The sequence below is a fragment of the Akebia trifoliata genome, chromosome 13 (assembly GCF_017979445.1).
Source record: "Akebia trifoliata isolate Shusen 1 chromosome 13, ASM1797944v1, whole genome shotgun sequence".
Lineage (NCBI taxonomy): Eukaryota > Viridiplantae > Streptophyta > Magnoliopsida > Ranunculales > Lardizabalaceae > Akebia > Akebia trifoliata.
The window spans coordinates 10,651,065-10,677,065 of NC_141387.1; the positions used below are offsets into that span (position 1 = coordinate 10,651,065).

At 35.9% G+C, this 26,001-nt stretch overlaps 1 protein-coding gene across 4 annotated transcripts; it reads right to left on the bottom strand.

Moving 5' to 3' along the window:
• Positions 1-8,829: 8,829 nt before the first annotated feature.
• LOC147387821 (putative LRR receptor-like serine/threonine-protein kinase At1g53440) lies at positions 8,830-24,329 on the bottom strand. Of its 4 annotated transcripts, XM_086420432.1 has the most exons (24): positions 24,075-24,329; positions 20,038-20,209; positions 19,555-19,626; positions 18,382-18,450; positions 18,205-18,276; positions 18,051-18,122; positions 17,509-17,580; positions 17,362-17,433; positions 17,170-17,241; positions 17,014-17,085; positions 16,843-16,917; positions 16,027-16,098; positions 15,875-15,940; positions 15,706-15,765; positions 15,568-15,606; positions 15,443-15,492; positions 12,538-12,902; positions 11,526-11,721; positions 11,315-11,449; positions 10,566-10,684; positions 10,089-10,299; positions 9,764-10,001; positions 9,470-9,620; positions 8,830-9,202 (listed from the first exon to the last, which is right to left on the bottom strand). In XM_086420432.1, exons 1-24 carry the CDS (start codon positions 24,193-24,195, stop codon positions 8,996-8,998), a joined length of 2,850 nt encoding a protein of 949 aa, XP_086276558.1. In that variant the 5' UTR covers positions 24,196-24,329; the 3' UTR covers positions 8,830-8,995. The 4 variants fall into 4 exon arrangements, with proteins under 4 accessions (XP_086276558.1, XP_086276559.1, XP_086276560.1 ...); XM_086420433.1 differs by lacking the exon at positions 16,843-16,917; XM_086420434.1 differs by lacking the exon at positions 20,038-20,209 and having other exon boundaries at positions 24,075-24,212.
• Between the last annotated feature and the right edge of the window lie 1,672 nt (positions 24,330-26,001).

A 26,001-nucleotide genomic window follows, 5' to 3' on the forward strand; every position in this document is an offset into this window, starting at 1 on the left:
GATCATGGATTGGACCTTAAAAATTATAAAAATTATGCCTATTGCAATGTTTGTTTGATTAATTATTATATGACATGCTCATTAATTGATTTGCCATGATCTTGACAGATATATTTGTGATGGGTTTGATTTCATATTAATTTCGATGTGATGGGTTTTGGATTATTTTCTTGATCAATATTCATTTGATATCCATATGTGATGACATAATCTGGCCCATGGGCCCACGTGTTTGAAAAAGGCCCCGGGCACACCCCACCCTATTTTGCACACACCACAAGCACGTTTACTGTTTTACCCACTTACACGTCCCATATAGCCAACGTGGCACTAGTGCGTGGCCCGGTCTCTTCGGAGATGCGACGTCATTCATGAAAACCACAACTCCAGTCACGTACCTTAGGGTATATCAAACTGGGGGCATCAATACCGTCTGATCAGGTGATTCTGAGAGGTATATTGATGCACCCAAGCTGGAGTGACCTGAGCCTTTGACCTATTGTGAGCCACACAGTCACATGTCCCGATTGTCAACGTAGTACTAGTACGTGGTCGGTCCCCTCGTGGGATGACAAACCATTTATGAAAGCTACAACCCTTGACTCGTACCCGTAGGTATAAAAGATAATCTAAGTGTATCAATTGCACTTCTTGGTCAAAATCGGTGCCTAAGCAGATCTTGCCCCGCTGTACCCTACTGTACGAGGGGGATAGACTACGTCTATTCTAGACGAGAGGTATTTAAGTGGGCCCTTGCTCAGCATTGTGCACCACCTCTCAACTGGAGATCAAACTGGCTATTTTTGGCTTCAGAGAAGTGAATTGAGGTTTTAGATTATTACCTATAAGGTATATCAAACCAAGTCACCACGTATCGAAAGGTATATAGGTGTGCTTGGGCAAGGGTGGCTAGATAAAAATGCATTGCATGTAGTAAGCTTAGAGTCTAGAAACCTTCCCAATAGGTTACAACTCGAACTTATCGTGGGTATTCCCGGGTTGTTTATTGAATGGAGTCCGTTGATTGATGAATGTATGTGAGTGATGTGAATGGTGAGATCAGAGTGTATGATTGTCCTCAAGGATCAAAAATATTGTTTTTGAAAATCAAAATGGGTGCACCGACCCAATAAAGAATCCATTCTTTTATAATAATGACCCAGTCCATCTCGATCCAACAGTCCTGATGGACCGGGCCATTTAAATCGAAATAGAAATCAAATTTTCAAAGAAGAAAAATAGTTTACAAAGGCAAAATATTTCCTAGAAAAAAAAATATTTTCCAAAAGAAGTGTTTTCCAGAGAAAGTGTTATTCTCTAGAAAAAATATTTTCTAAGAAAAAACGTTTTCCAAAAACTATTTTTCATAAGAACAAGATTTTCCAAGAGAAAATGATTTCCAAATAAAAAAGTATTTTTCAGAAGAAAATATTTTCCAAAAGAAAAGAAAATGATTTACAAAAGATCTATGTTTGCATGAAATTTTTTTGAAATATGTTTTTTACCAAAAATCTATTTTTTGCATGGACCTTATAAAATTATCAAAATATGTTTTTCTAAAAAGAAAATGATTGCAAAAAATAATCAGTATTGTGAAAATTGTTATTCAATAAAAACATTATTTTCAAGAGTGTAATAAAATTATTTTTCTTCTGAATAATCATTGAATAGATGAATTGTTTAACGGATTGGTGTACAAAATTCTATAAAATCTCAGGGTTCATTTAAAATGTTATCAAGGGGGTGACACTGAAATTGGTTAAATTCACCTTCAAAGAGGTTTTAAGGGTTATCATTGTATCTAAGCTCAATCGTCTATCGTCTAGCTTGGGTTGTAAATCCGGTCAGTTAGAGTAAACGTCAATATCAAGTCAACAGTTAGAAATGACCTAAAAATTTCTCAACATCGATCAGTTATTCTTTGAAGATTATAGTGTTTCAATCCTACCGGTTGTAAGTAATATCTCAGTCCTCAGTCCTAATCAAACTCGTGTGGGTACTTGTCTTGAGTTTTCATGAGTCATTTGGGTTAGCTCGAGTTTTTTTTTATTCCAGCAAGGTCATGTCTTCCTTAGATTGAGTCTACTCTTTCCTATTGAGTCAGGTTAGTTCATCGAGTCTATAGGTGTCTGTTGCCCCATCTGAAATTGATCGGATAAATGAAATTTTTGAATACCTCGAGCGCATTAACGAATTAACTAATAATTTGATAGATTTCGTTTCTGAACAAAAAGATAAGAGTCGGGCTCAACCTTTAATCGAGAAAGGAAAGGTCTTTGACCTTGAAACAAAAAATAATTCTTAAAGAGATTCAAATAGAAACCATCTTATCCCTAAAGGAACACCAGGGGATAATGAATTTACTCAGAAATTTCAAAATACTTGTTCATGTGATCATATGAGGGTATGTTAGGTACAAGCTTGGGTATTGTTCAACACGGAATAGATACTCGTCTATATCGATGGAATTAAAGAAGATGTTATAAAATGTATCAGCACTATCCTTACTACATCTTGAGTTTCGAATCACATATTATCAGTCGATATGGGGGTACCTTTTGAACTGATCTCTGATAATGGGTCATACTTCAAAGCATAATCATTACTCTATGTTTAAAGTTGAATATCCGGAAGCACAAATCATCCCCCTACCATCCTCAGATCAATGGAACGGTTGAAGCAGTTATTAAGAGTCTCAAGACTATCATCAGGAAAATATGTCAATCACATCGAGATTGGTCAGAAAAATTATCATTCACGCTATGGATATATCGAACTTCAATTCGATCCTTTACTGGAGCTACTCCCTACTCCTTAGTGTATGGCATGGAAGTAGTCTTGCCAATTGAAATGGAAATTTCGTCTCTCAGGGTCTTGTTGGAAAATCATTTGTTAGAAACAGATTGAGTTCGACAGCAGTATGAAGAATTAAACTTGATCGAAGAAAACGAGTTAAAGCCCTGTACCATGTGCAAGCTTATCTAAGAAGAGTCACCCGTGCATTTGACAAAAAGGTCAAAGCTCATCATTTACAAGTCAAGGATTTAACTACCAGACTTCAAAGAAAATTGAACACTCCTCCTCAACTATAGGAGAAAGTTTGAACCCAATTGGAGAAATTCATTCATTAAGGAAATACTGTCAGGAAAAGCTGTCAGACTTCAAGATCATGATGGAATCGAGTTACCAGAACTAACCAACCTTGACCAAATCAAACGGTACTACATTTAAGGAGGCCATTTTTAGCCGAATCAATTTTTCTATTACCTAGTTCTTTATTCTCCTATCTCAACCCCTTTGCAGCCTGTTCAAAAAGAGAAAAATTGTGCCTTTTATTTCTTAGCCTAATTACCTAACACAGGGGAGGGAAAAATTTGAACTACGTTTTGGTCTGATCCCAAAAATTTGGGGTACATAGGCAACCTGAGAAGTTACTTCAGGCCCGACCACATCAAAATAGAAAAATATATATAGATTCCCCGACAAAGGAAAAATCTAAAAAGAAAAAAATTTAAAAGAAAAAGAAATATCATCCAAAATGGAGAAGAAAGTTCAAGAATAATTTTTAAATGAAATGCCACACAAGGGGCATTTGGGTTTTTGAGCCTCAAAATTCCTTTCCTTTTATGCCTAGTCCCAAGCCTACCTATAAAAGTCCTCCTAAGTACCGTGTGAAAAAGTCAAGGAGGGTAGCGAAGCATGATCAGACAGTAATTCTAGAACTTCAGAAGAGAAGAAAAAGATAAAAAAATGAAGAAGCTTGCTAAGTTGAAAATCCGGAAAGGGCGACTTAGGCAAAAATTAAGGCAAGCTCGCAAGGTTGAAAATCTGAAAGGGCAATTTTAGCAACAATCAGAGCAAAGAAAAAAGAAAGAGCTCACTAGATCGAAAACCTGAAAAGACGATCTAGGCAAAAGCTAAAGCAAGCTTGCTAGATTGAAAACCTGAAAAGGCGATCTAGGCAAAAGTTAGAGCAATAAAGAAAAATAGAAGAAAATCCCAAGCTGAAAGCGGCCCGAGCTGAAACATCAGAAGTTCGAATCATCAAGTTCAATACTCAGCTTAAACCAGGCATAGATTCAGAAGTCACAAGTATCTTGTCTACGATCGATATGAAAATTCTTACTTCCCCAAGTGAACCAATGGAGAGAATGGTGAATTCTATGATGAGTCTCAAAAGGAAATATTTTGTTCTCTTGAGCCTGACTCAAAATCTTTAATAAAATTAATCAAAATTAAAAGTTGGATCTTTATTGCGCTTGTGGTAATCAAATATTTCAAACCTTCATACAAGGGGCATTTTTTCTTTTTCCTCTAGATATGTAATTTCCCCCCTTATACCAGGGGCATTTTTTAATGATGTGTTCAATTATTTTCAATGCCATTGTCAAACTAGGGACATTTTGTTTTTGAGCAATGTTAATCCTAAAAAAAATAATGAGAACTTCAAATTTAAGGTTACCCTCTTGATAGCAGTTTTTCGAAAAAACTCTTGAGATTCAAACTCAGGTTTTAAATTCATAAAACTTTTGGATAAATCCTTGAGGTTCAAACAAAAGCACTTCGGATCTCACATTTGACTGTGCCCAGAGATCAACTAATATGGTATTTTTTCATTCCTAGATCCAATCATTCTTGGATTCGATCATTTCTCTTCCAGATTTATTCAATTCACTCTGATCAGTCTTTTCCAAATTCATTCATTCTTTCCCAAAAGTCCTTCATTCCTTCGCCAATTTTGCTCAGATACCGCCAAAGGTTATCTTGGATTTTGCTCAGTTGCCGCCAAGGGTTATCTTGGATTTTGCTCAGATACCGCCAATGGTCATCTTGGATTTTGCTCAGTTGCCGCCAAGGTTATCTTGGATTTTGCTCAGTTTCCGTTAAGGGTTATCTTGGATTTTACTCAGATGCCGCCAAGGGTTATCTTGGATTTTGCTCAGTTTCCGCCAAGGGTTATCTTGGATTTTGCTCAGTTGTTACCAAGGGTTATCTTGGATTTTGCTCAGTTGCCGCCAAGGGTTATCTTGGATTTTGCTCAGATGCCGCCAAGGGTTATCTTGGATTTTGCTCAGATACCGCCAAGGGTCATCTTGGATTTTGCTCAGTTGCCGCCAAGGGTTATCTTGGATTTTGCTCAGTTGCCGCCAAAGGTTATCTTGGATTTTGCTTAGTTTCCGCCAAGGGTTATCTTGGATTTTGCTCAGTTGCCGCCAAGGGTTTTCTTGGAATTATGCTCAGATACCGTCGAGGGTTTTCTCGGAACTATGCTCAGATGTCACCAAGGGTTTTCTTGGAATTATGCTCAGATGCCGCCAAGGGTTTTCTTGGAATTATGCTCAGATGCCGCCGAGGGTTTTCTCGGAACTATGCTCAGATGCCGCCAAGGGTTTTCTCGGAACTATGCTCAGATGCTGCCAAGGGTTTTCTTGGAATTATGCTCAGATGCCGCCGAGGGTTTTCTCGGAACTATGCTCAGATGCCGCCAAGGGTTTTCTTGGAATTATGCTCAGATACCGCCGAGGGTTTTCTCGGAACTATGCTCAGATGCCGCCAAGGGTTTTCTTGGAATTATGCTTAGATGCCGCCAAGGGTTTTCTTGGAATTTTGCTTAGATACCGCCGAGGGTTTTCTCGGAACTATGCTCAGATGCCGCCAAGGGTTTTCTTGGAATTATGCTCAGATGCCGCCGAGGGTTTTCTCGGAACTATGCTCAGATGCCACTAAGGGTTTTCTTGGAATTATGCTCAGATGCCGCCGAGGATTTTCTCGGAACTATGCTCAGTTACTGCCGAGGGTTTTCTCGAAATTATGCTCAGATGCCGCCAAGGGTTTTCTTGGAATTATGCTCAGTTTATATTTACTTCATGTTCAGATTTGACTCATTTCCAACTCAAACTCTTTGAAATCTATCTCAGATTTTGAGCCCACACACTTGCAAAGTTGTTACATCAGTCAAGGAGAATTTTTTAAAAATTCAAGGATCTGACACTGCCAGTGAGAGCTCGCGCTCAAGGACCTGACATTTTTCTAGTTCGGGGAGAGTTTTACGCTCAATGATCCGAATACCCCGACGAATTATTAAATCAGGCTGCAAAATGAACTGTCACTGGCTTTGGCATTCAGATATCGCACTATCTACCAAATTAGATTTGCTATCTAGTTTGCTTCAACCCTCTGCCAAAGAGGGGCATCTGTAGACACCCCATTTTTGCATCCGCCTGATTAATCAAGTCGTCAACCCGATCGCAAAGGTTCCCAATGATGGATGTCTATTCCAATGCTTTATTTTGTTACCAGATATGTTTCAGAAATCCGGATGAGGTATTTCGAACTGACAAAACTTAGAAACCACGCTACGCTAGGAAAATACTACCCGAGAAACATAGAAATCATCATCCTGCAAACCAAAAAGAAGCTTCACGATAAAAATCACTAAAAATGACCAAATTACCAAAATACCCCTAACATCAAAACAACCTTAGAGCCTACATTACGCTTAGGAAAATCCACTCAAACACATAAAACAACAAATCGAAACCAAGTACACCACTTCGCCAATTTTCATAAAATTTGACAAAATTACGAAAATACCCCTCATAAAGTTCACGACCATTTCATACAAAAAATTTCATAAATGACAAAAACCAACATTCCCATTGAATTCCTTACGAAAAACTGATTCCAAAACATACTGGAACATTGAAAAACGACTTAAAACGTAAAAAATCCTCTCCGAGGGCAAAATGGTAATTTCACAATTTTAATAATTAAAATTTTTAAAATTAATAAATAAATCATTAAATAATGTAAAGTGAAACATTAATAAAATTAATTATAAAATTTAAACCAAAAAACTGATCAATCAGGCTTTCAAGAAAAATTGTTGATGGTTCGCAAGATATTTCTTTAAGGACCCCTCCATTTGGGGGTCCAAAGAATTAAAGATATAATAGAGGGGGGTTCTTCAAAAATTTAAAGTCAATCAAGCAAGATTAAAGTCAAGATATTAAAGTCAATCAAATAAGACTAAAGTCAAAATTAAAGTCAATTAAGTAAGACTAGAGTCAAGTATTAAAGTCAATCTCATAAGACTAAAGTCAAAATCCTAAATCAAAACCCTAATCTAAACTAATCGAGTCAATCTCATAAGTCTAAGGTCAAAACCCTAAATCAAAACCCTAATCTAAACTAATCAAGTCAATCTCATAAGACTAAGGTCAAAATCCTAAATCAAAACTCTAATCTAAACTAATCAAGTCAATCTCATAAGACTAAAGTCAAAACCCTAAAACCCTAAAGACTAAGTCAAAACCCTAATTGAAACCCTAAAAGAAATCCTAATCAAACCCTAATGTTTCTAAAAACTTTATAAATAGGAGCCTCCACACCCTTTTCGTATCAAAGAAAAAACCCTAGAAAAAGTAGGGGAAGAAGCCTCCACAACCTCCCCAAAACCCTAATTTTGGAGCCCCAACTCCTTCCCTAACACCACTACTCCGATTTTAGCCTAAAAAACACCCAAAAACCTTTCAAAAACATCCCAAAAATCCACAACAAATTCGAAGCACCCAGATCCAAGAAGGAGATACCTTACCTCGGAGATCAGAAATCAGATCCGGAGATAGAACAAAGTGAGGAATACGGTATAAGGAACCGTTTTCACCAGATCTGAGGGAATGTCACTTTTGCAGATCGAATGTAAGATTTTTCATTATTTTTTAATCTAGGTTTGTCATTAGCGATGTAGATTTCTTTGGGATAAGTAGAGACCGGCAATGGCCGGGCGGGGTTGGTGCCTAACACCTTCCAACCCCGTAACATGATCCCCGGATTCAGATTTTCTATAGTAGATTAGTTCATTATCCGTTTTAGAGTCAGTTTGGTTCCTAGACCATAATAACTAGGTGGCGACTCCCAAACCTCAAGGGTCAAAAGCGGATCCGCGCACCCCGCGGATCGAGGGCGCTTTCATTGACCCTTGTTATTTCCTTTTGGTTGCTGAGTTGCAAAGAAGCCAGGACGAAGACTTGTGAAATTCGCAGCAGCCACGAGCTGCTGGGTAGCAGCCTCCATCCTTCGCAAGTAACTCTCATGCCCAACAAGTAGATCATGGAGCTCTTCAAAGGCAAGAGATTTTTCTCTAGCCCGAATAAGTGCAGCAATCTCACGAAATTCGGGCCCTAACCCGTTGAGGACATAGAAGGTGATGTCGTCATCGGAGATTGGGTGATCAATGAGGGCTATCTCATCAGCCAAGCCTTTAACCGCATGAAGATACTCTAAGATTGGGCGGTTTCCACGCTGAATCAAAGTCAGTTCTTCCTTGAGTTGCATTGCCCTTGTACGCAATTTACTTGCGTACATGGTTGATAATTTTTTCCAGGCTTCATAGGAGGTTTTGGCTGTGGCAATAAGAGGCGTGATTTTTGGAGAAGTAGAAGCAAGGATAGCACTAAGAATTAGCTTATCTTGTGTAACCCAATGGTGTTTCTTGGCTATAGATGGTGGGGTTCCATCTGAGGAGGGGCAATGCGATTCGCCATTAACGTAATCCATTAGATCATAGCCAATTAGGAGAGCCTCAAATTGAGCTCGCCATTGGGGAAAAGATGAGGGTGTGAGTTTCTCATTGATCTGAGCTGTGATGTTAAAAACAAGAAGCGAAATTTCTGAGGGAGAGATAGGCTGATTTGCGGAAGACATGAGGATCAAATTCTCGTTGGAGATTAGCTCTGATACCATATAAGAAAGTAAATCTTTCTGGAGCTCCCAATGGAAATTTCAGCACACATTGTATTGATACTTAGGATTGATTTTATACAGACCTTACAAATCTATTTAAGGAATTATACAGCTAAGAAAATAACTTATACATCAGTTACAGATTTTATTTGCTAAAATACAACAATTGCATCAGTTACAAGGCATGATTCTCGGCTTGATTTTTGCTGCAGATTGATTCTGGATTTCTTGTTGAGTTTGAATTTGAATTTTATTCTTGCCTTGTGTCACCTTCCTTAATAGTTTGGCCTTCAAGGATGCTCACCACAGAAGACATAGTGGGCCTTAGAGTAGGAGATGGGTTGGTGCATAAGAGAGCCAAATTTAGTATCTGCAATGCCTCTTCTTTCGAGTAGTTTAAGCCGAGTCTCGGGTCAACAAGTTCTAGGAGATTTCCCTGCTCTTGAACTACATAGGCCTTCAGTTCCATGTAGAGAAGAAACATAAATGTTAATGTCTCAAGGTCATTTTTGCATCTAGAAAGCTAAAAATATGCATCTATAAAGATAAACTAGAGAAGAAAATTTTAAAAAGGGCAACAAAACCTAATGATTAGCATTTCCGCTATAGAAATTTCAATTCTGATCATAGTTCAAACAGCTAGATTTGTTACCTAAAAGACTAAGATTTAGTATAAAAGATATCATACTCCATAGCAAATAAACTGAAATGGTACTTAGATTACCCAATCAAGAAGATAAATAAACTCCTCTTTCGGCCTATAATTTGTGTTGCTCTCCCCACTGACAATCTCTAATGCTACGATTCCAAAGCTATAAACATCTGCTTTGTTTGTCAAATAACCCCTCATCGCATATTCAGGAGCCATATATCCACTACAAAATCCAATTTTCATGGTTAAAAGTTATAGCATCAGAATAGTACATTGGCTGCCTTTATGTCTCGGTGAACAATTTTCAGCATTGAAATGGGCGTTCTCATCATCATCAAGTTTGGAGAAGAAAGTAAAATGACTCACATGGTTCCAGCTATTCTTGTGCTGATATGGGTGTTCTCATCATCGTCAAGTTTAGCCAAACCAAAGTCAGATATCTTAGCATTGAAATCCTTATCAAGAAGCACATTGGTTGCCTTTATGTCTCGGTGAACAATTTTCAACGTTGACTCTTCATGAAGATAAGCTAAACCCTTTGCTATCCCCAAACATATTTGATGCCTTGTTGACCAGTCCAAATTCAGTCGGTGTTCCTCACGACCTAAGAAAGACCAAGACGTAAAACTTTTTATTATATGGTTGGAAAAAATGGAGAGAAACAGTGCCAGTGAAAGAGGGTTCTTTTTACCAAATAGTGCACGCGCAAGGCTATTATTTTCCAAGTATTCATAAACTAGAAATAACTGGTTGCCATCAATCGAACATCCATAAAGCTTCACGAGATTCGGGTGTTGTAGAGCAGATATCATGCCTATCTCATTTAAAAATTCCCGGTTCCCTTGTTTCGATTTGGAGGAAAGCTGCTTGACAGCTATCATGGTCCCATCCAATAGTATACCCTGACAACACAAATAATGAATTTTGGAATCAAAATCTTATTAGACATAATAATAAGACACTTAAAAAATCTTTGGGACAATTTTCTTTCCATTTTATTCCTTATCTTTGGATATATGAATGTAGAATGAATCCACAACCTCAAGGTTGCAACACATGAGTGCTGTCAGGTTGAACTATGCACTAGATCAATAAAAATGAGATACGCTTTGAAGACGATAATCGGCAAACTAATATTAAAAGAGAAAATATCCAAATCCATAATTACCTTGTAAACAGGCCCGAACCCACCTTCACCTATCTTATTTTCAGGGTCAAAGTTCCTGGTTGCAGCTTTAATCTTTCTTAAACTGAAGTAACCTGGTTGTAGCTCTAGGCCTCTGAGTTCTGCCAAGAGAGAAAATAAGTAATAATACTGTTATAAGTTAAGGTCTATTGTCGAGGTGTTGTCTTTTCTTTTTTCTTCCTTTTTCAATTGGAAACTTGTACAATTACAAATTAAAAAGATAATTTCATTTTTTTTCTAACTTCTAAGATATGAGGAATTATTATGTGACATTTGAAGAAGCAAGAACAGCCTTGTGTCTGGTCTGTTGCAAGTTACAAGATTTAGCTGCTAAAGAATTATGAAGACAACTTGTATTATGCATTATTTCACTAAAAGTGTTAACCAACCAACTACTCCAAAGACTGATCTGTTGGAGAGATGAAGAACTACGAATATAAGAAGGTCATGGGACTTAATTGGGGTATGACACACCCGAGAGTGAAGGAAAATAGACACCCAACCCTCCCCCTCACACATAAGGGCGGAAAGAATCGAATCCGAGACCTATATGAACCTAGCACTCTGATACCATGTTAACCAACCAACTACTCCAAAAGAACAATCTGTTGGAGAGAGGGAGAACCATGCATATAAGAGGGTCATGGGAGTTAACTGGGGTATGACACACCCGAGAGTGAAGGAAAATATAGACTCAACAAAAATCATATGCATTGTTCCATTTATCTCACCCTTGTCTTTGATGCTTTTTCTTCTCATGTAACATTTCATCCAAATGAATCCCAAAGCCAATACAACGACCACACATGAAGCAGAAGAAATGCCGACAATACCTCCAACAGATAGCCCAGTATGAGGATCAAAGTCTACAAGTTCAAAAAAAAAAAACTATTACTGCAAGGAATTATAAAGGATAGAAGCAAAATGTCTAGATGAACATACTTGGTGTCACTGATATAGCTGATATGAGAGGTCCATGCACACCCTTATCTGGAATGTCAGTAGTCCCTTTCCCAGACCAAAATAGGTGGATCTCCAGAGTGCTATCTGTAACAAAAGCATTAAATTCCCTTGTGATGCTCTTTCCAACCCCTCCAGCTTCCTCTGCAATATTAAAATCCTTCAAAAGTCTTTCACCCTGCATGAAGTCCAAACAGCACCACAGTTAATTGGATTGAAAGAAATATCGTCATTAGTATTCCTTAGGTACATATATATATATATATATATATCTAAGAGTAAATTACCAAAATGGTCCATGAAAATTGAAAAGTTATTTTACTGTTTTAGTAAATAAGTTATTTTTCCAAAACAGTAAAATTTGAAATGAACTATATTTTGATACCAAAGATGCCCTTTTAGCATATTTGTATCAAACAGTACACTCATCCCCTATTTAAGTAAACAGATAGAAATGTGACTGTTAATAAAGTGATATTTCCTTTGAAGATAAGGTCTATTTCAGCACCCGATGGCCTTGTAAGCAATTTTCAATGTCGATCGAGATTTGAAATCCCAGAAATCATAATCTCCATTAGAGTTAAGGTATAAATAGGCTGTCGAGTGTTGAAATAAACAAAATCTTGAAAGGAAATATCACTATGCTCAAACAGTTATATTTCTACGTGTTTACTTAAACAGCGGATGTGTATATTATTTTATAAAAAGAGGCTAAAAGGGTAGTTTTGGTATCAAAACATTGTTCATTTCAAAATTTTCTGTTTTGATAAAATAACTTATTTCCGAAAACAGTAAAGTACAGTTTTTGGAATAAGATGAATGGTGCACATTTTGATAATTTTTCAATTTTCAGTGCACGTTTTGGTAAATTACCCCCAAAAATACCCTTTTAGCTCTGTTTTATAAAACATTTTACATATACCCTGTTTAAGTAAACACATAGATATAGGATTATGAAATTAGTACTATTGATCACAATTTTCCAATCACTCACCTGGATTGATACATCGAAAAAGCGCTTCCCTAGGCTACTGAAAGTCTGGTCACCTGTAAACATTATTTCAGCAAAGTGAAGCCGCACTTTATAACTTCCCTTTCGTAAGCAGAGGCCATAGTACTTGAGTGAGACAGGGGAGATGCGGGCGGACATGTACAACTCTGGATTGGTCATGTTAAGAGCAGATATATTGTTTGCTATGAAATTTGCGTTTTCACGACCAAGGGGTGAGCCTGTACTACTATACGCCCATCTTTCAGTGGAGAAGAACGATGATGGACCCATAGTTGATAAGTCTTCTTCATATTCCTTTCCTTCAAAGGTCAACTTCTTGCTTCCGCAATTAATGAACAAGGAATGGTCTGCAGATTCAATGGAAATCATTTGCAGTCATACATAGAAATGTTTTTTTCAAGGCCTGAAGGAAAAATATTTAAATATCTTAGTTGAAGATATGCTGAAAAATTAACTGTTATTGGGCTCATTTATTTCTTAATATAATTTCATGTAGGATTTTCATTAATTCTTATCTGTTACTAATATGAATTTCAGGCAATGTACCACAGCTGCAGATACCCAAATCCTACAATATGCCCGACATACCTTATGTCTGTATCCACTTACCCCACCTATTAAAAATAAAAACTTGAGGACTACATGCTACCAATATCGGATACTACATATGCTTCTACCACATTAATTTGTTGTTTCTTGTTGTACTTATTGTCATTTTCTTAAATCCTAAACATTTTTTGGTTTGTTTTGTCAATAAATATATTCAAATATCTTATTTTCACATATCTAACTGTAAAAGTTTTGCAATATTACATGTTTTTTTTACAATAATGTAAATATAAAAAAACAATGATAAAATATAAAAGGAGCTAAAGTTAAAGCGTAGTATTATCATATTGCATGGGATACCTATACCCGTGCCATCCTAGATTTCAGAAGAGAAGAATTGTATACCCATTTTTTGCATCAATGTCCATGTCCTAGATTTTGAAAAGGAAAATATTTGAGGACTCGAATACCTTTTAATTTTGCAAAGCAATAAAAGTCGTGATGGAAAAAAGAAAAAATAACATTAGACATGAATCAATTATAGAACACAAGAAACATTAATTAAGTAATAATAAAAGATTTTCTATCAGTATTCGTATTGAAGACAATAAATCCAAACCGTCAATGCTTTAGCAATAATCAATTATAAACACGTGAGATAAACATATCGATACCTCCCATTCAAAAAAGAATCTTTAGAAGAATCCCCTGCACCGGAACCAACTTCATGTCTAAATCTATGTCTACTTGCATGGACACATGATTCGTTTGGGGATTTCAATGTGTCCATTTAATATTTTGATGTGAACTGCGCAACAGGGGACCAAGAAAAAGGAACCAGATCCATCCACAACTATCATACTCCATTCACGAGCAACATTGATTACAATTTTTCATGATCAGAAGATCAATTACAAGAAATAAATCAAATAAAACATAGAAAATTATAGATTAGGGAATGTCAGACCCAATGGTAAGGAGACCCGCACATGAGTTACATATAGAGGATCACTACGACCTCTTCAAGGAACCTTTGTTCACCCGGATTTTGGAAGGAGCCTCTCCATTCCAAAAATAATCTTTCCCACAAAGAAAGAGTTTTAACTAAAAAATATCAAATTCTCTCTACCAAAAATAGACCAAGTGTTGTGTAAGATTTCTTGTATTTTTGTTTGGGATTGGGATTCAAGAGGAAAATTCAAATTGGACCTTTTTCTGAAGCAAAATGGGCTTGCCTAGGGTTTTTTCTTTGGGAATAGGGTGAAACATATTCTCTATTCTGGTTTTGCTAGAAATCTCTTGGGCCGTACCTTTGAAGAATATCGTGTGATTAGATTTTTTTTTTTATTTTATGTTTTGATTCTTCGAAACTAGAGAGTCCTTTATATATACTTTTTATTCAACCTCCAACCATCTATATTTAATCTATATCGCTACTAATAAACTAAAATAATTTAAAATTCACCAAAACATTCCCACAAAATACAGGGGTCGAGAACACGCCAAATCTTGGGCCGCCCCCCTCCATTTATAACTATTTTTTTAGTCTTGGTTCAAGAATCTTGCCTTCTCTTTGTTCACCTAGATGATGGAGGGAATCTCTTCATTCCAAAAATTATAAGCTTAACTCAAATTCTCTCTACTCAAAATGAACCTAGGGAGCCCTTTATATAGACTTTCCATTCGACCCCCAACCACCTATATTTAATCTATAACTTAACTACAAAGAAACTAAAATAATATTAAAAAATAATTTACCTAAACCATTCCCACAAAAATACATTTCAAGGTGTTGGAAAAACCCCAAAGCTTGGGCCATCACCCCTATTTATGGCTCTCTTTTTTTTTTTTGTCTTGGTCCAAGAATCTTGACCTTTTTTCCTTATTAAACTAGCTCTAATCCTCAACTCCTGTGTCGATCCGAATCTTGATATAAATACCCATTTCACATGATGTAGGACATTCGTACCTCCAAATATGAGTTGACTCGGTACAAATGCTTTGTTATCGGACTCAAGTTAGGCTTTGCCGGATTTGGGCTTCTTTAAACATAGGGGTCTATGGTATTCATTTTTAGAATATTAGTTCTCGACATTCTGATTATGCACAATTAACTGCTAGATTATTTGAAAGGAAATGTCAATCTATTTCGGAGTGTTCATTGAATTTTCTAGGTTATCCATTGCATTTTCAAGAATGTTTTTAGGACTACTGATGCCTTTTAATTTAGACTAACGTTCTAATAATTATTTATCTTGATCATTCCATGTAAATTCAGCACTTCCTTTCCAAGATTGAAAACTTCATGCTCACATATATTGAAAAGTTTTACACTTACATTTGGGTTTATTAGGACAGGGTAGATTTTTCCTCAAGCACCATGAAATCCTACAAAAGCAAGTTTCAGATTCATGTGCCTATCTATTTAAACCAAATAGGAATTCCTGGATATAAGGAACATACGAGTTGTCTTCAGAAGATGAATAGCTTGCGATGTATTTCCTGTTAAGCAATTATAAAAGGAAAAATTATAGAAGAAATAAATTAAAAAATAAAGTGAAGGACGGATCCAAAAGAAATAACAATTGGAAAGTAACTTACATATTCGCTTGTTGGCAGCTGGATATCGAGGTTCCCGTGAAATTGTTGTAGGATATGTCGCTGCAAGACACATTGTCATAGCTTATAATAATTCATTTCTTAATTGAAGCTATAAAATCAATTATATTCATGTAAGAGGAAGTTGAGGATTTAATATGAAATTGCATACGTGTAATCCTTGCTTTGCAAGATCCAACTTGGTGTTTCTCCAGTCAGTGAGTTTTCATTGAGATACCTTCATCCATAAGCAATATCATATGAATACCTTCATCCATGGTATTTCTCCAGTCAGTGAGTATTTCTAAATACTTATTTTCTTACATAAATTTTATTTTTGACAACCCTTGAAGGTTTGTAGGAATTTCACCAATCAATCTGTTGAAGCTCAAGTCTCTGCATGATAAGTTACCATTAGAAGGAAAACAAGAATGAGGTTAATATTTTACTCATAATGTATTCACGTCATGTCCATATTGGATCTCAAAACCCTGGCTTTTTAAATCCATTCTGACTTTTTCTTAATCAGTGTTTTTTAACTCTTGAAGGCATAAGGCGAGGCATTTCACTCGTCAAGTCTGTCAGAACTCAAAGTAACCAACTTAGAAATCGAGATCTTCAGAAAACCAAAAAAAAAAAAGGAATTGCTTTAAAACAGTGAAAATTCATGAAATATTAGAAGAGTCTGAGCTAATTTGAATTTTTATGAGTAGTCAACTATGAAATTCATGTAACTTGTTTTCCTCTTTTGCCAATAATAGTAAGCAGAGTTTATCAAGACCAAGACATGAAGAATTTAAAATTTCATCAATGAGCTGCATTTTGGCCATCTCTTCTTGATCAAGGTCTCAACTGAGCTCTGAACAACCACCACGAATCTTCCCATAGATGTATTCTTTGAGCCTTTGGGATAAAGCAACCTTTAGAAAATAAAAAGTAGTTTCCTTTTACTTTTTAAAAAATTATGATTTTTTACTTTTTAAAAGTAGTTTTCTAAAATGAATCCAATCAAATTTTTTAACTTTCAAAAATAAATCGCCATTACTTTTTATGTATATTCAAACGGATTCTTAGCACTTTCATAAAAGAAGAAATTTATGGACTACCTATTAGTATAAAGTTTCCATCCAAACAACTTACAGAGTTTTTAAATTCATCATGGTTTCCCCAATGTATTGTGGGATTGGACCAGTGATCTTGCAATTTCTGATTACACTGTTGCACAAGGCTAACTACTTCATTAGCAAACAGAATCACAAACAAACCAATATACTTACAATATGCAGTGAAGTATACCATAATTCAACTCACAGTTGTTTCATATCTTTCATGCCCTGCAATGCAGGGAAAGCCATACTCGGTCCATTCAAGTCAGACACCCTCCTGAGATTCAAAATGTATCAGAATTCAGGAAAAATACTTTGGTCCATTTTATGGATTGGTTAAGCTTGTAAAAGGTGGCCTTACAGATTGGTTAAGGTTTTCAAGAGAGAGATGGTAGAGGGAAAGGGCCCCTCCATATTTGTGCCTTGCAAATCTCTGGAATAGTTCAAAATAATAGTTTATGTAAGATGTCCCCAATATTAGAAATTTGTGTATCACATTAGTGTTTAAGCCCACTAAAAAAAAATGTGGAAGTAAAAAATTTAGGGTACTCACAGTGTATTAAGTTGTGTCCAGTTCCCAATGAAATCAGGTATCCTCCCAGAGATACCAGTCCCATCTATCCTACTGAAAGTTGTAACCAAATTTAGGTGTTTGATACTTCATAATAACAGATGTCCCTAAATGAGTAGGACAACTTACAATTCCGTCAAGTTCTTCAGATTGCCAAATGTTGTCGGCAGCGTTCCAGTGAAATTGTTTGCCGAAACAACGCTACAGGAGTAAGAAAGCAAGTTATTATTAGTTTAAAATATCGGAATGTATCAGTTTGTAGTGAATGTATCAGCTGATACCATATCGGTTTGTTCATTAACCAAAACATTCAATCTAGGCGATATTTTAAACCTTGGACAGATCCTTGTTAGAACAAGAGTTGAGGCTTCCATATGGATTGTTTGGAATAAAACGTTAACAGTGTTATGTATAATGTGGAAATCCAATGATGAGAAATCCCTAGCCTAAAACCTACAACCAGCCTACCACAAGACCTTAACCTTAGTCAGACCTATGAATATTTGTAATCTGAAATTCAAAATTAAACACTGCATCAGAGTTTACGCAAATTGCACACTTTCATCTACCAAGTCATGGATTCATAAACAAACTGTTCTAATTATCTAAAATAGTTCACAAAAAAAAAAAAAAGATGAAAAAAAAAATGAAGAAAGAAAAGGTAGCCTTACAATCTCCTTAATCGACTTAATTTGGCAAGCTCGGGAGGAATTGATCCTCCAAGACGATTATCTTCCAAGATCCTGCAAAAGTCAACTTGAATTGGTAATCATGATAAAATTCATACATTTTTCTAGCCCACCAAGATTTTTGGTCATATCTTACAGGTTTTCAAGCGTAGCAATGTTTCCAACTTCCTTTGGGATCAATCCACTGATACGGTTTCCCAAAATGGACCTGAATTGCACAAACAATTTAAATAATGGACTCCACTTATAGTTCGATTTGTAGCTGAATTGAAAGCAATCATGGTTACAAATGCAACTGAGATGAAGAACTTACATAGTGACAAGAGGGAGCGAAGCCCAACTTTTGGGGATGGACCCATTGATATAGTTAATGGAAAGGTCACTGTTTAACATAAGAAGCCTTGGGTCAAGAATCCCTAAATAGAATTATCAACCATTCCCACTCTTGTGTTTGGATCACCAACTCACACCCATGAAGAATTAATGACAAGTTCAACTAAACTTCAGTGAAAAAAACAATGAAATTCAACAATTCCATGTTAATTGAATTTTGACACAAACCTGAACAATATACCAAAAGCACCTAGTCTCTAGTGGTCCAAAAAGTGAGCCCTTATACCATAGGGGCCGTAACACACAACCATGCTCCATGGTTGGCGTCCACAATGCCCACCCTATGGCGGCTTTTGCTCTGGTACCCCTCTAGCCTTTTCCAGGTCTTTGTGGTGGCTTTCACTTTGGTACCCTTCTCAAGCCCCCAGGTAACCCCTTCCCTGCTGAGGTCACTCTGGTACCCTTATTTTGGACCCCTCAAGGCATCCCTTATGAGGTTTTAACCTTAAATACGGTGCTAGCTGTAACACCGTTTGATAGAACCTAACCAATACCACAAAAGCACCTAGGTGTTAATGGTGTGGAAAGATAAATAATTATGACCTTAGGGTCGTAACAATTTTTGTGTAGAGGTAATGAGGAATATGCTCATTATCAATTGGGGTTGCAGCTCTTGCTGGATTGGCCAGTTTACGTTCTCAATAGATTTCATCAATTCCCAAGAAGTGCAATTGCAGCACTAAATAAACTATCAGTTGTAACTTGTTCAAAGAGTTGCAAGTAAAATGATTTTGAGGAGTTGCAACTCACGTGATTTGTCAAGTCGTGTGCTCTAAGTGTCTTATCGTGGTGCTTTAATTCTCTTACCAGCTACCACTATGAATTTAGTTGTACTTGTACATTGAATGCCTACATGCCAAATGCTAGCCCATGATCAACCCATTTTATCAGATCGGGAGTTGAATTGCAGAACTCAGCTATGGGTCCAAGCCTGGTGTAAATCTCATTGAGGCCGCAACAACCCAACGCACTCCGGGGCTGATCTTGTTCTATCAGGGGGAGAACTTGTTGGGCTGAAGCACACATAATGACAAATCTACTAGTAGGTACCCATTCTTAGTTCAAATGTAAACCGAAAGCGTAAGCCACTTACATTTCTTGTAGATAACGAAGCTTGGCGAATTCTTCTGGTAGAACTCCAGTTAAGTTGAGACCCTTGAGCTGTCTAAAGATTGAAAGCAATGGAATGAAAGGAAAAAAATGCAAAGAAAGAAGAGGAATAATAATAGGGAAAAAATAGCAATAGAAGAAAAATAAAAATAGGCAACATGGTTTCAGAATACAAGCTACATTATTTGCTATTTATAACATATATTTCAAACAATGTACAGTGTCATTTTACTTTATTAAAAAATGATAATGCTCATTACAATGGTATTGAAATAAACCATTAGTTTTAAAATAATAATCAGTTCCATTGGATCCAATACAAAGTCCCATACCCTATATTATCAGAATGAACATTGGGTCAACTTGATCCATTGACCGCCCTTCTCACACACAACACTTCCTCTACAGAGAATTGCATAAATAAGAAAGAATGAAAAAGTAAAAGAAAGAAATGTCATATACATACATATTTGTGATATGGCAAACAGTGAAATTATTGTAAGAACAATCGCAGGTGACATTGCTAAGGATTACGCGGGCCATGGTAATGTTTGAACCTTCACCACCATTGCAAAATGTTTTGTTGACCTTCCAATATTTGTTATTTAATTTTGTAGATATTTCCCGAAGAGCTTGCACTGTAAGAAAATAATGTAGCTGATTAACATGCATTGATTAATGTAGCAAAGATGATAACTGCAATAATTCATTTATCTATTTACATTACATTTTAAAGAGAATACTGAGTTCACTATGTGACCTCACTCAGGGAGAGTCTTCTTTTCTACAACAACAACAACAACAAAGCCTTTTCTCAAAGATTTGGAGTCAGCTAAACAGATCGTGTCCCTCCATTTCACTCTGTCCAAAGTCAAGTCTTTGATTATTGAGAATGGATGTTTCAAATCTTCTTTCACTCTCTCCATCTAACGTTCTTTTAGGTATTCCGCTCACTCTTTTAGGACCTTAAACTTGAATATTTTTTTTCTTATTGGAGCTGTAATTGGACTTTGTTGAACATGCCCAAACCATCTTGGCCATCTTTCTCTTTGTCCATCACTTATTAGAACTATTCTATTCCTATACGTTTTACGAATATGTTTGTTTCTCATTTTAACTTTCCTAGTCTTTCCAATCATCCATCACCATCAAGTTATGATGATAATTAATAATGGCAGTTTTGGGCTCATTTGGAGCAGCTCTGCTTTCAATAGAAGGGTTTCTATCGAATCACTTCTATAAATGACCATTTGCTAACCATTATATAATTGATTACTGGATGGATAACATATGATAATTTGGAATATTTTTAATCTGACAAAGTTTTGCAAGAATTCTTAAGGAAAAGCATGGTTTACACACAAGTATCAACAACAAAGTTTATTTAACATTAATTTTACAGCAATTTATAGGCATACCAAGCACTCAATCAGGCATTAATTATCCTTTTAAACTCCAAAAAAAAATAAACATGGTCTAAAAGTCTATTTTTGGCCTGCGGGTTATACTTAATGAGGGCACTTAAGTCATTTTCTGTTAAGTCTTCTAGAGTAGAATGAAGGAAAGGGAATAAGGGATATGTCCCTAAGGGCACACGTTAAAGTGTAATATATACACTTGGAAAATTATATTTTGTACCGAAAATGACCTTGAGAAAATTACATTTTACAAAAATACCCTCAGATTCTAATTTCCAAAGTGTATTTATTGCACTTCAACAAAATCCCTCAAATATTAGCCAAAATGTGGTGGGGTTATGTCTAAATCACCCTTTAATTTTTAATTTTTTATAAAGGAAAAAAATTCTTCACCACAATCTAATTGGAAGTCTATTAATTTTCACACATAAAACAGGTATAACTATCTTTCATGTGAACATCAATCACATTTAAAAATCAACAAGAACAAACAAAGCCAATCAGTTTCCAACACCTGTCCAATAACATGTCCCACCATGCTGAGGAATGGTCAAAAAAGGGGAAGATGTTAACTATACACCAAAGCCACTTAGAGACGTGACCATCTTGAGAAACCCCTATGCTTTCACAACATGCCCCTTGACCTTGGTCTTCACTTATAGACTAATGAAAATGATTTAATTACCCTTATCTTTAACCTCTAATTGAAAACCCCTACTATTTTTTTAGAGAAGTTCTCTAGGATTTCGTGATTCAAACTTATTCCAATTTCAACAGTTCAGTCAGAAATTGTGGGAATCATGAAAATATTTTGTATCAAGAGATACTTGATATTCTCATTCAATGAACATTCTCAATATTGTGTTCTGAAGAGGACTTGAACCTCCCTCCTCTTTACCACAAGATTATGAGTTTCGCGTGTATACCATTTCAGTTTTCCAAAAGTTCATTATCTTCATGCTTTTCAAACTTGTTTGGTAATTTTTCTAATATATTCAAATCCATCTTCAATCCATCATTTTCACTTTCCCCATTTTAGAAAGTCCTTAACACCTTGAAACTTGAAGGAGTTAGAATCATAAGTTTGAAGATGAGGGTATGAATTTACCCAAAACTTGAAGTCAGACTGATTTTGGGAAGAAAAGAAATAAGGATCTTTGGCAAGATGTTGTAGACAATGGCATTTAGGTCATTTGACATTAGTCAATAAGATGAGAACAAGGTTAAGGGGTATATCATCAGTTTTCCCAAACAGAGGAATCTCAAATATTATCTCTTGAGTGGTGTGTCTAAATCACCAAAACGTTAAAAAAAAAAAACAGAAGTCCCATTCCTCTTTCAACATTTGAGAAACATTTTCCTCACTAAATTGGTAAGATTTTAATCCTTACTAAGGGTCATTTTTTGGTCAAATGGATTGCCACATTAGCAATCCAACACCACAGACCTCTAATTTTCTTCTAAAACTCAGGTTTAAATTATTGTTTATTTTTCCAAAAAATAAAAATAATAATAATTCTTTTGAGGGTTGATCTAAGGTTTTGAAGGACAGCCCCCAACTTCCACCAAACTCCAAAATTTAAAATTAAACACAGATGAAAATTAATTTATTTGAAAAAAAAAAATTCTAAATTCATAGAATGTTTTCATCTTCAACCTATAGCATCGGATCATAAGTGAGTTCAAGGACCTTTAGTAGGAGTGAAATCTTTACTAAGCTAGTAAGGCTAGTCCGACTTTTAACTTTTTCCTATGTTGGCCTCACTTCCCACGCGTCATAACTCTTCTCCATTTGCAGGATATTCTGTATCCAGCGACGGTGGATCCTATATACGTACGGTACTGTAGGCGTAGATTAGCGTCCTCCTTAGCACGTTGTCTCCCAATCTTGAGTGCAGAACTTAAAGCGTACGTATATGGTATGGTAGCTAATCCCCATACGTAATATACACATTATCATATTCCGTGCATGTGAGGGCATGCCCATGGTTTCAACTTTCAATATCAATCAGGCCGATTCTGCCATTCTGGTCAGTATGCCCATTAAAGGATGAAATTTTTTTAGCCACGTGACAATTTATTGGGTGAATGAAGATTCATTCCCCAATTTAAAACCCATTTAACTCGTCCGAGTCATCTTGGCTCGGAAATGAGCCCAACAAGTTAAACGGACTTTAAATTATAAATGATGCTCTCACGGCCCAGGTGTCATTGACTCTTCAATGACCCACAATTACCACATGGCAAATTTTTCCTTATTTTAGTGGGCCTACTGACAAGACCTACAGAATCAGCCTGATTGATAATGTAAATTGCTATTACCACGTCAACTTTTACTAATGCCATCCTAGATGTTTTTGTTAGTCATTGGTAATTAGGTGAATATTACAATTTGTTGTACTAAATATTACCTAATTTCGAGTCCGATACACTATTCATAGTAATTCTCAAAACATGCTTAAATCATTTTTCAACAAATTCGTTATTTGGTATTTTTAATTTAAAATGATGAATTCGTTGATAAATTACAAACAAATTTGCCATTAAAGAATTATCCATATTTTATCTTAAAATTTACCTACAAATTTGAATCTTTAGTATCGGAGAATTCGTCACTTTAAAATCAAGGATATTTTGACTTTAAATTTATCAACGAATTCGTTACTTTAATAGTAGCAAATTCGTCGCCTTAAATTAAAAATACCAAAAAAAAAAAAAAAACTCAGTTGGAATGATTAATGCATGTTTTGGGAATTAATATGAAAGGTACCGAAATTGGAATTTGGAATTAATTGGGGTGGCGTTAGCAAAAGTTGGTGTGGCAATAGAATCTCTCTTGACAATTTGTATCCTTTGATTTGAAAATGTTTCATCATGAACTAGTTCAAGTCCTCAATAAAAATCCAACAAAAAAATACAAAATGCTCAAATTATATTAAAATTTGAAATTATTCAACCAAAATAGAGAAATTTTAGAGATTCCATCTACGATTATAACATTTCAGCCAAAAAAATTACCAGATAGGATAGATCGAAGCATCAAATATCAAAGGTTTTTCAAAGCAAAGTGAGCTTAATTAATTACCTTCGTCGTCTGGTAGAAGCTGAGCTTCAGATCTGAACTCTCCAAAGCAATTAAACACAAGAAGAAGAAGAACAAGAGATGCGAAAACCTTATTTGAGATTACGAGAAGAAATGATCCCATTTCTTCTTCAAATCCTCCAATGTTTGATCGAAAAGGCTCTTTAAGTTTTCCAAAACAGACACAATGCGACTTTAAGAAGTAAGAACGCGAAGACCAGAGATTTGAGAGACACAGACCAAAAAAGCTTGAGTGTTACGTTAGGCAGAATCCTCTGCTCTACCTTTACGAGGTGGGAAAGTGGGAAACTGGTTATAGCCGGTTATTCCACAACGGGTAACCATCTATAGCCCTTTGCGATCCACATGGCATAAGACTAATAGCTTGACCCTGATTGAGTCAAGTGAAGCCCTGGTTTTTAAACTCATCCAAGACCAAGACGTATTGCCCGAGTTAACTCGTTATCGGAGCTGAACGAGATCAACTCACAAACTCATTTTTTGACCGAGATTTATGACTCATGTTCATTTTTTTTTATTCGACTCACAAGATGTCTCAATCATTTCGGAAAACTCGTTCAAGATGACTCGGTATCTAACCTGGACGAGACGAGACGAGACGAAATACCGAGTTAAAAAACCATGAATGAAGCTAAGAACCTCAATTGTCCAGCTAAGCCAGACGAAGTTCTTCCAGCTGCACAACCAAAGGACACGTTACCATGGTTTAAAAACTCATTCGAGACCGAGATGACTCGAGTCATCCAGGTGTAGATGCAAATCGGCCAGGTACTCAATGTGAATTGTTGATTTTTTGTCCATCACATTGACTTGTAATGAAAACTCTTTTCCATTTTGGGGGGTTTTTTTTAGAGCAATTATTTGCATTCCTCCTGGAACCGATTACACTTCCCTTTTTTAAAAAATCTCCCTTGCACTTTTTTACTATAATTGCACTCCAAAGAAATAAAGATTGTACTTCTTCTTCCTCTTCCTCTTGGTTGCTCTTGGTTCCACTTAAAAAACTGCTCTCATAAACACACATTGGAGAAGACCAATTATAGCCATGGAACCTTTAAAAAATCAGTTCTAAGAAAAGAGAATAATCAAACAGGCAGAGGGACAGAACGAGGATTTTGCCCATGTGGGGGCAGTCAAGAGTAGAAATTTTTTTGTAGGGAGAAATAAGAGTGAAAAAAAAATAGTTGTGGGGGCAACTACGAGTGGAATTTTTTTCTTGTGTGGGAACAATAGTGGCAGATTTTTTTTATCTGTCGCAATAGCTCACTAATCCATAGACATTGAAAATTCTCTTAGGGACAAGTGCCCCTATTATAAATTCGCCCCTACAAATAGGAAACCAAGAAAGTGATAATGATGGGCTCTCATGTAAATTAGGGGTGCAACTTGGTCTTGTTCAAATTGAGAACCAAACTGATGGCTTTGAGCTGGTTTGGAATAAGTTGTAGTTGAGTTATGGATTAATAAAATGGAGAATCGGTTGATGGGACTATCATTGTCCTTCCCATAAAGGTTAATATAAATGTAAATTTCATTGACTTGTGGGACAAACAAAGGATTGAACCCAAGAGAAAAGGGATTGAACCAAGTTACAATAATGAAATTAATCTAAGCCAATAAATAAATTTGTTTTTATGTTTTTAAAGTAACCAAAAGAAAATTAAACTTGTTGAAAATTAAACTAATAGAGAATAAAATAAAGTTAAAACTATGAAGGAAAATACCATTGGAAAGAGATTCACTAGAGCAAATTATTAAATCAAAATCTAACTCATAACCTATTTATAACGCAATCACAAAAGTTTGGTGTTAACTCTTTTGATCAGAAGATCTAATAAGATAAAACCAGATTTAAAAAACACTAAAGTAGAATTCCCCTACTCTCTAATATATGAATCTCTTACTACCA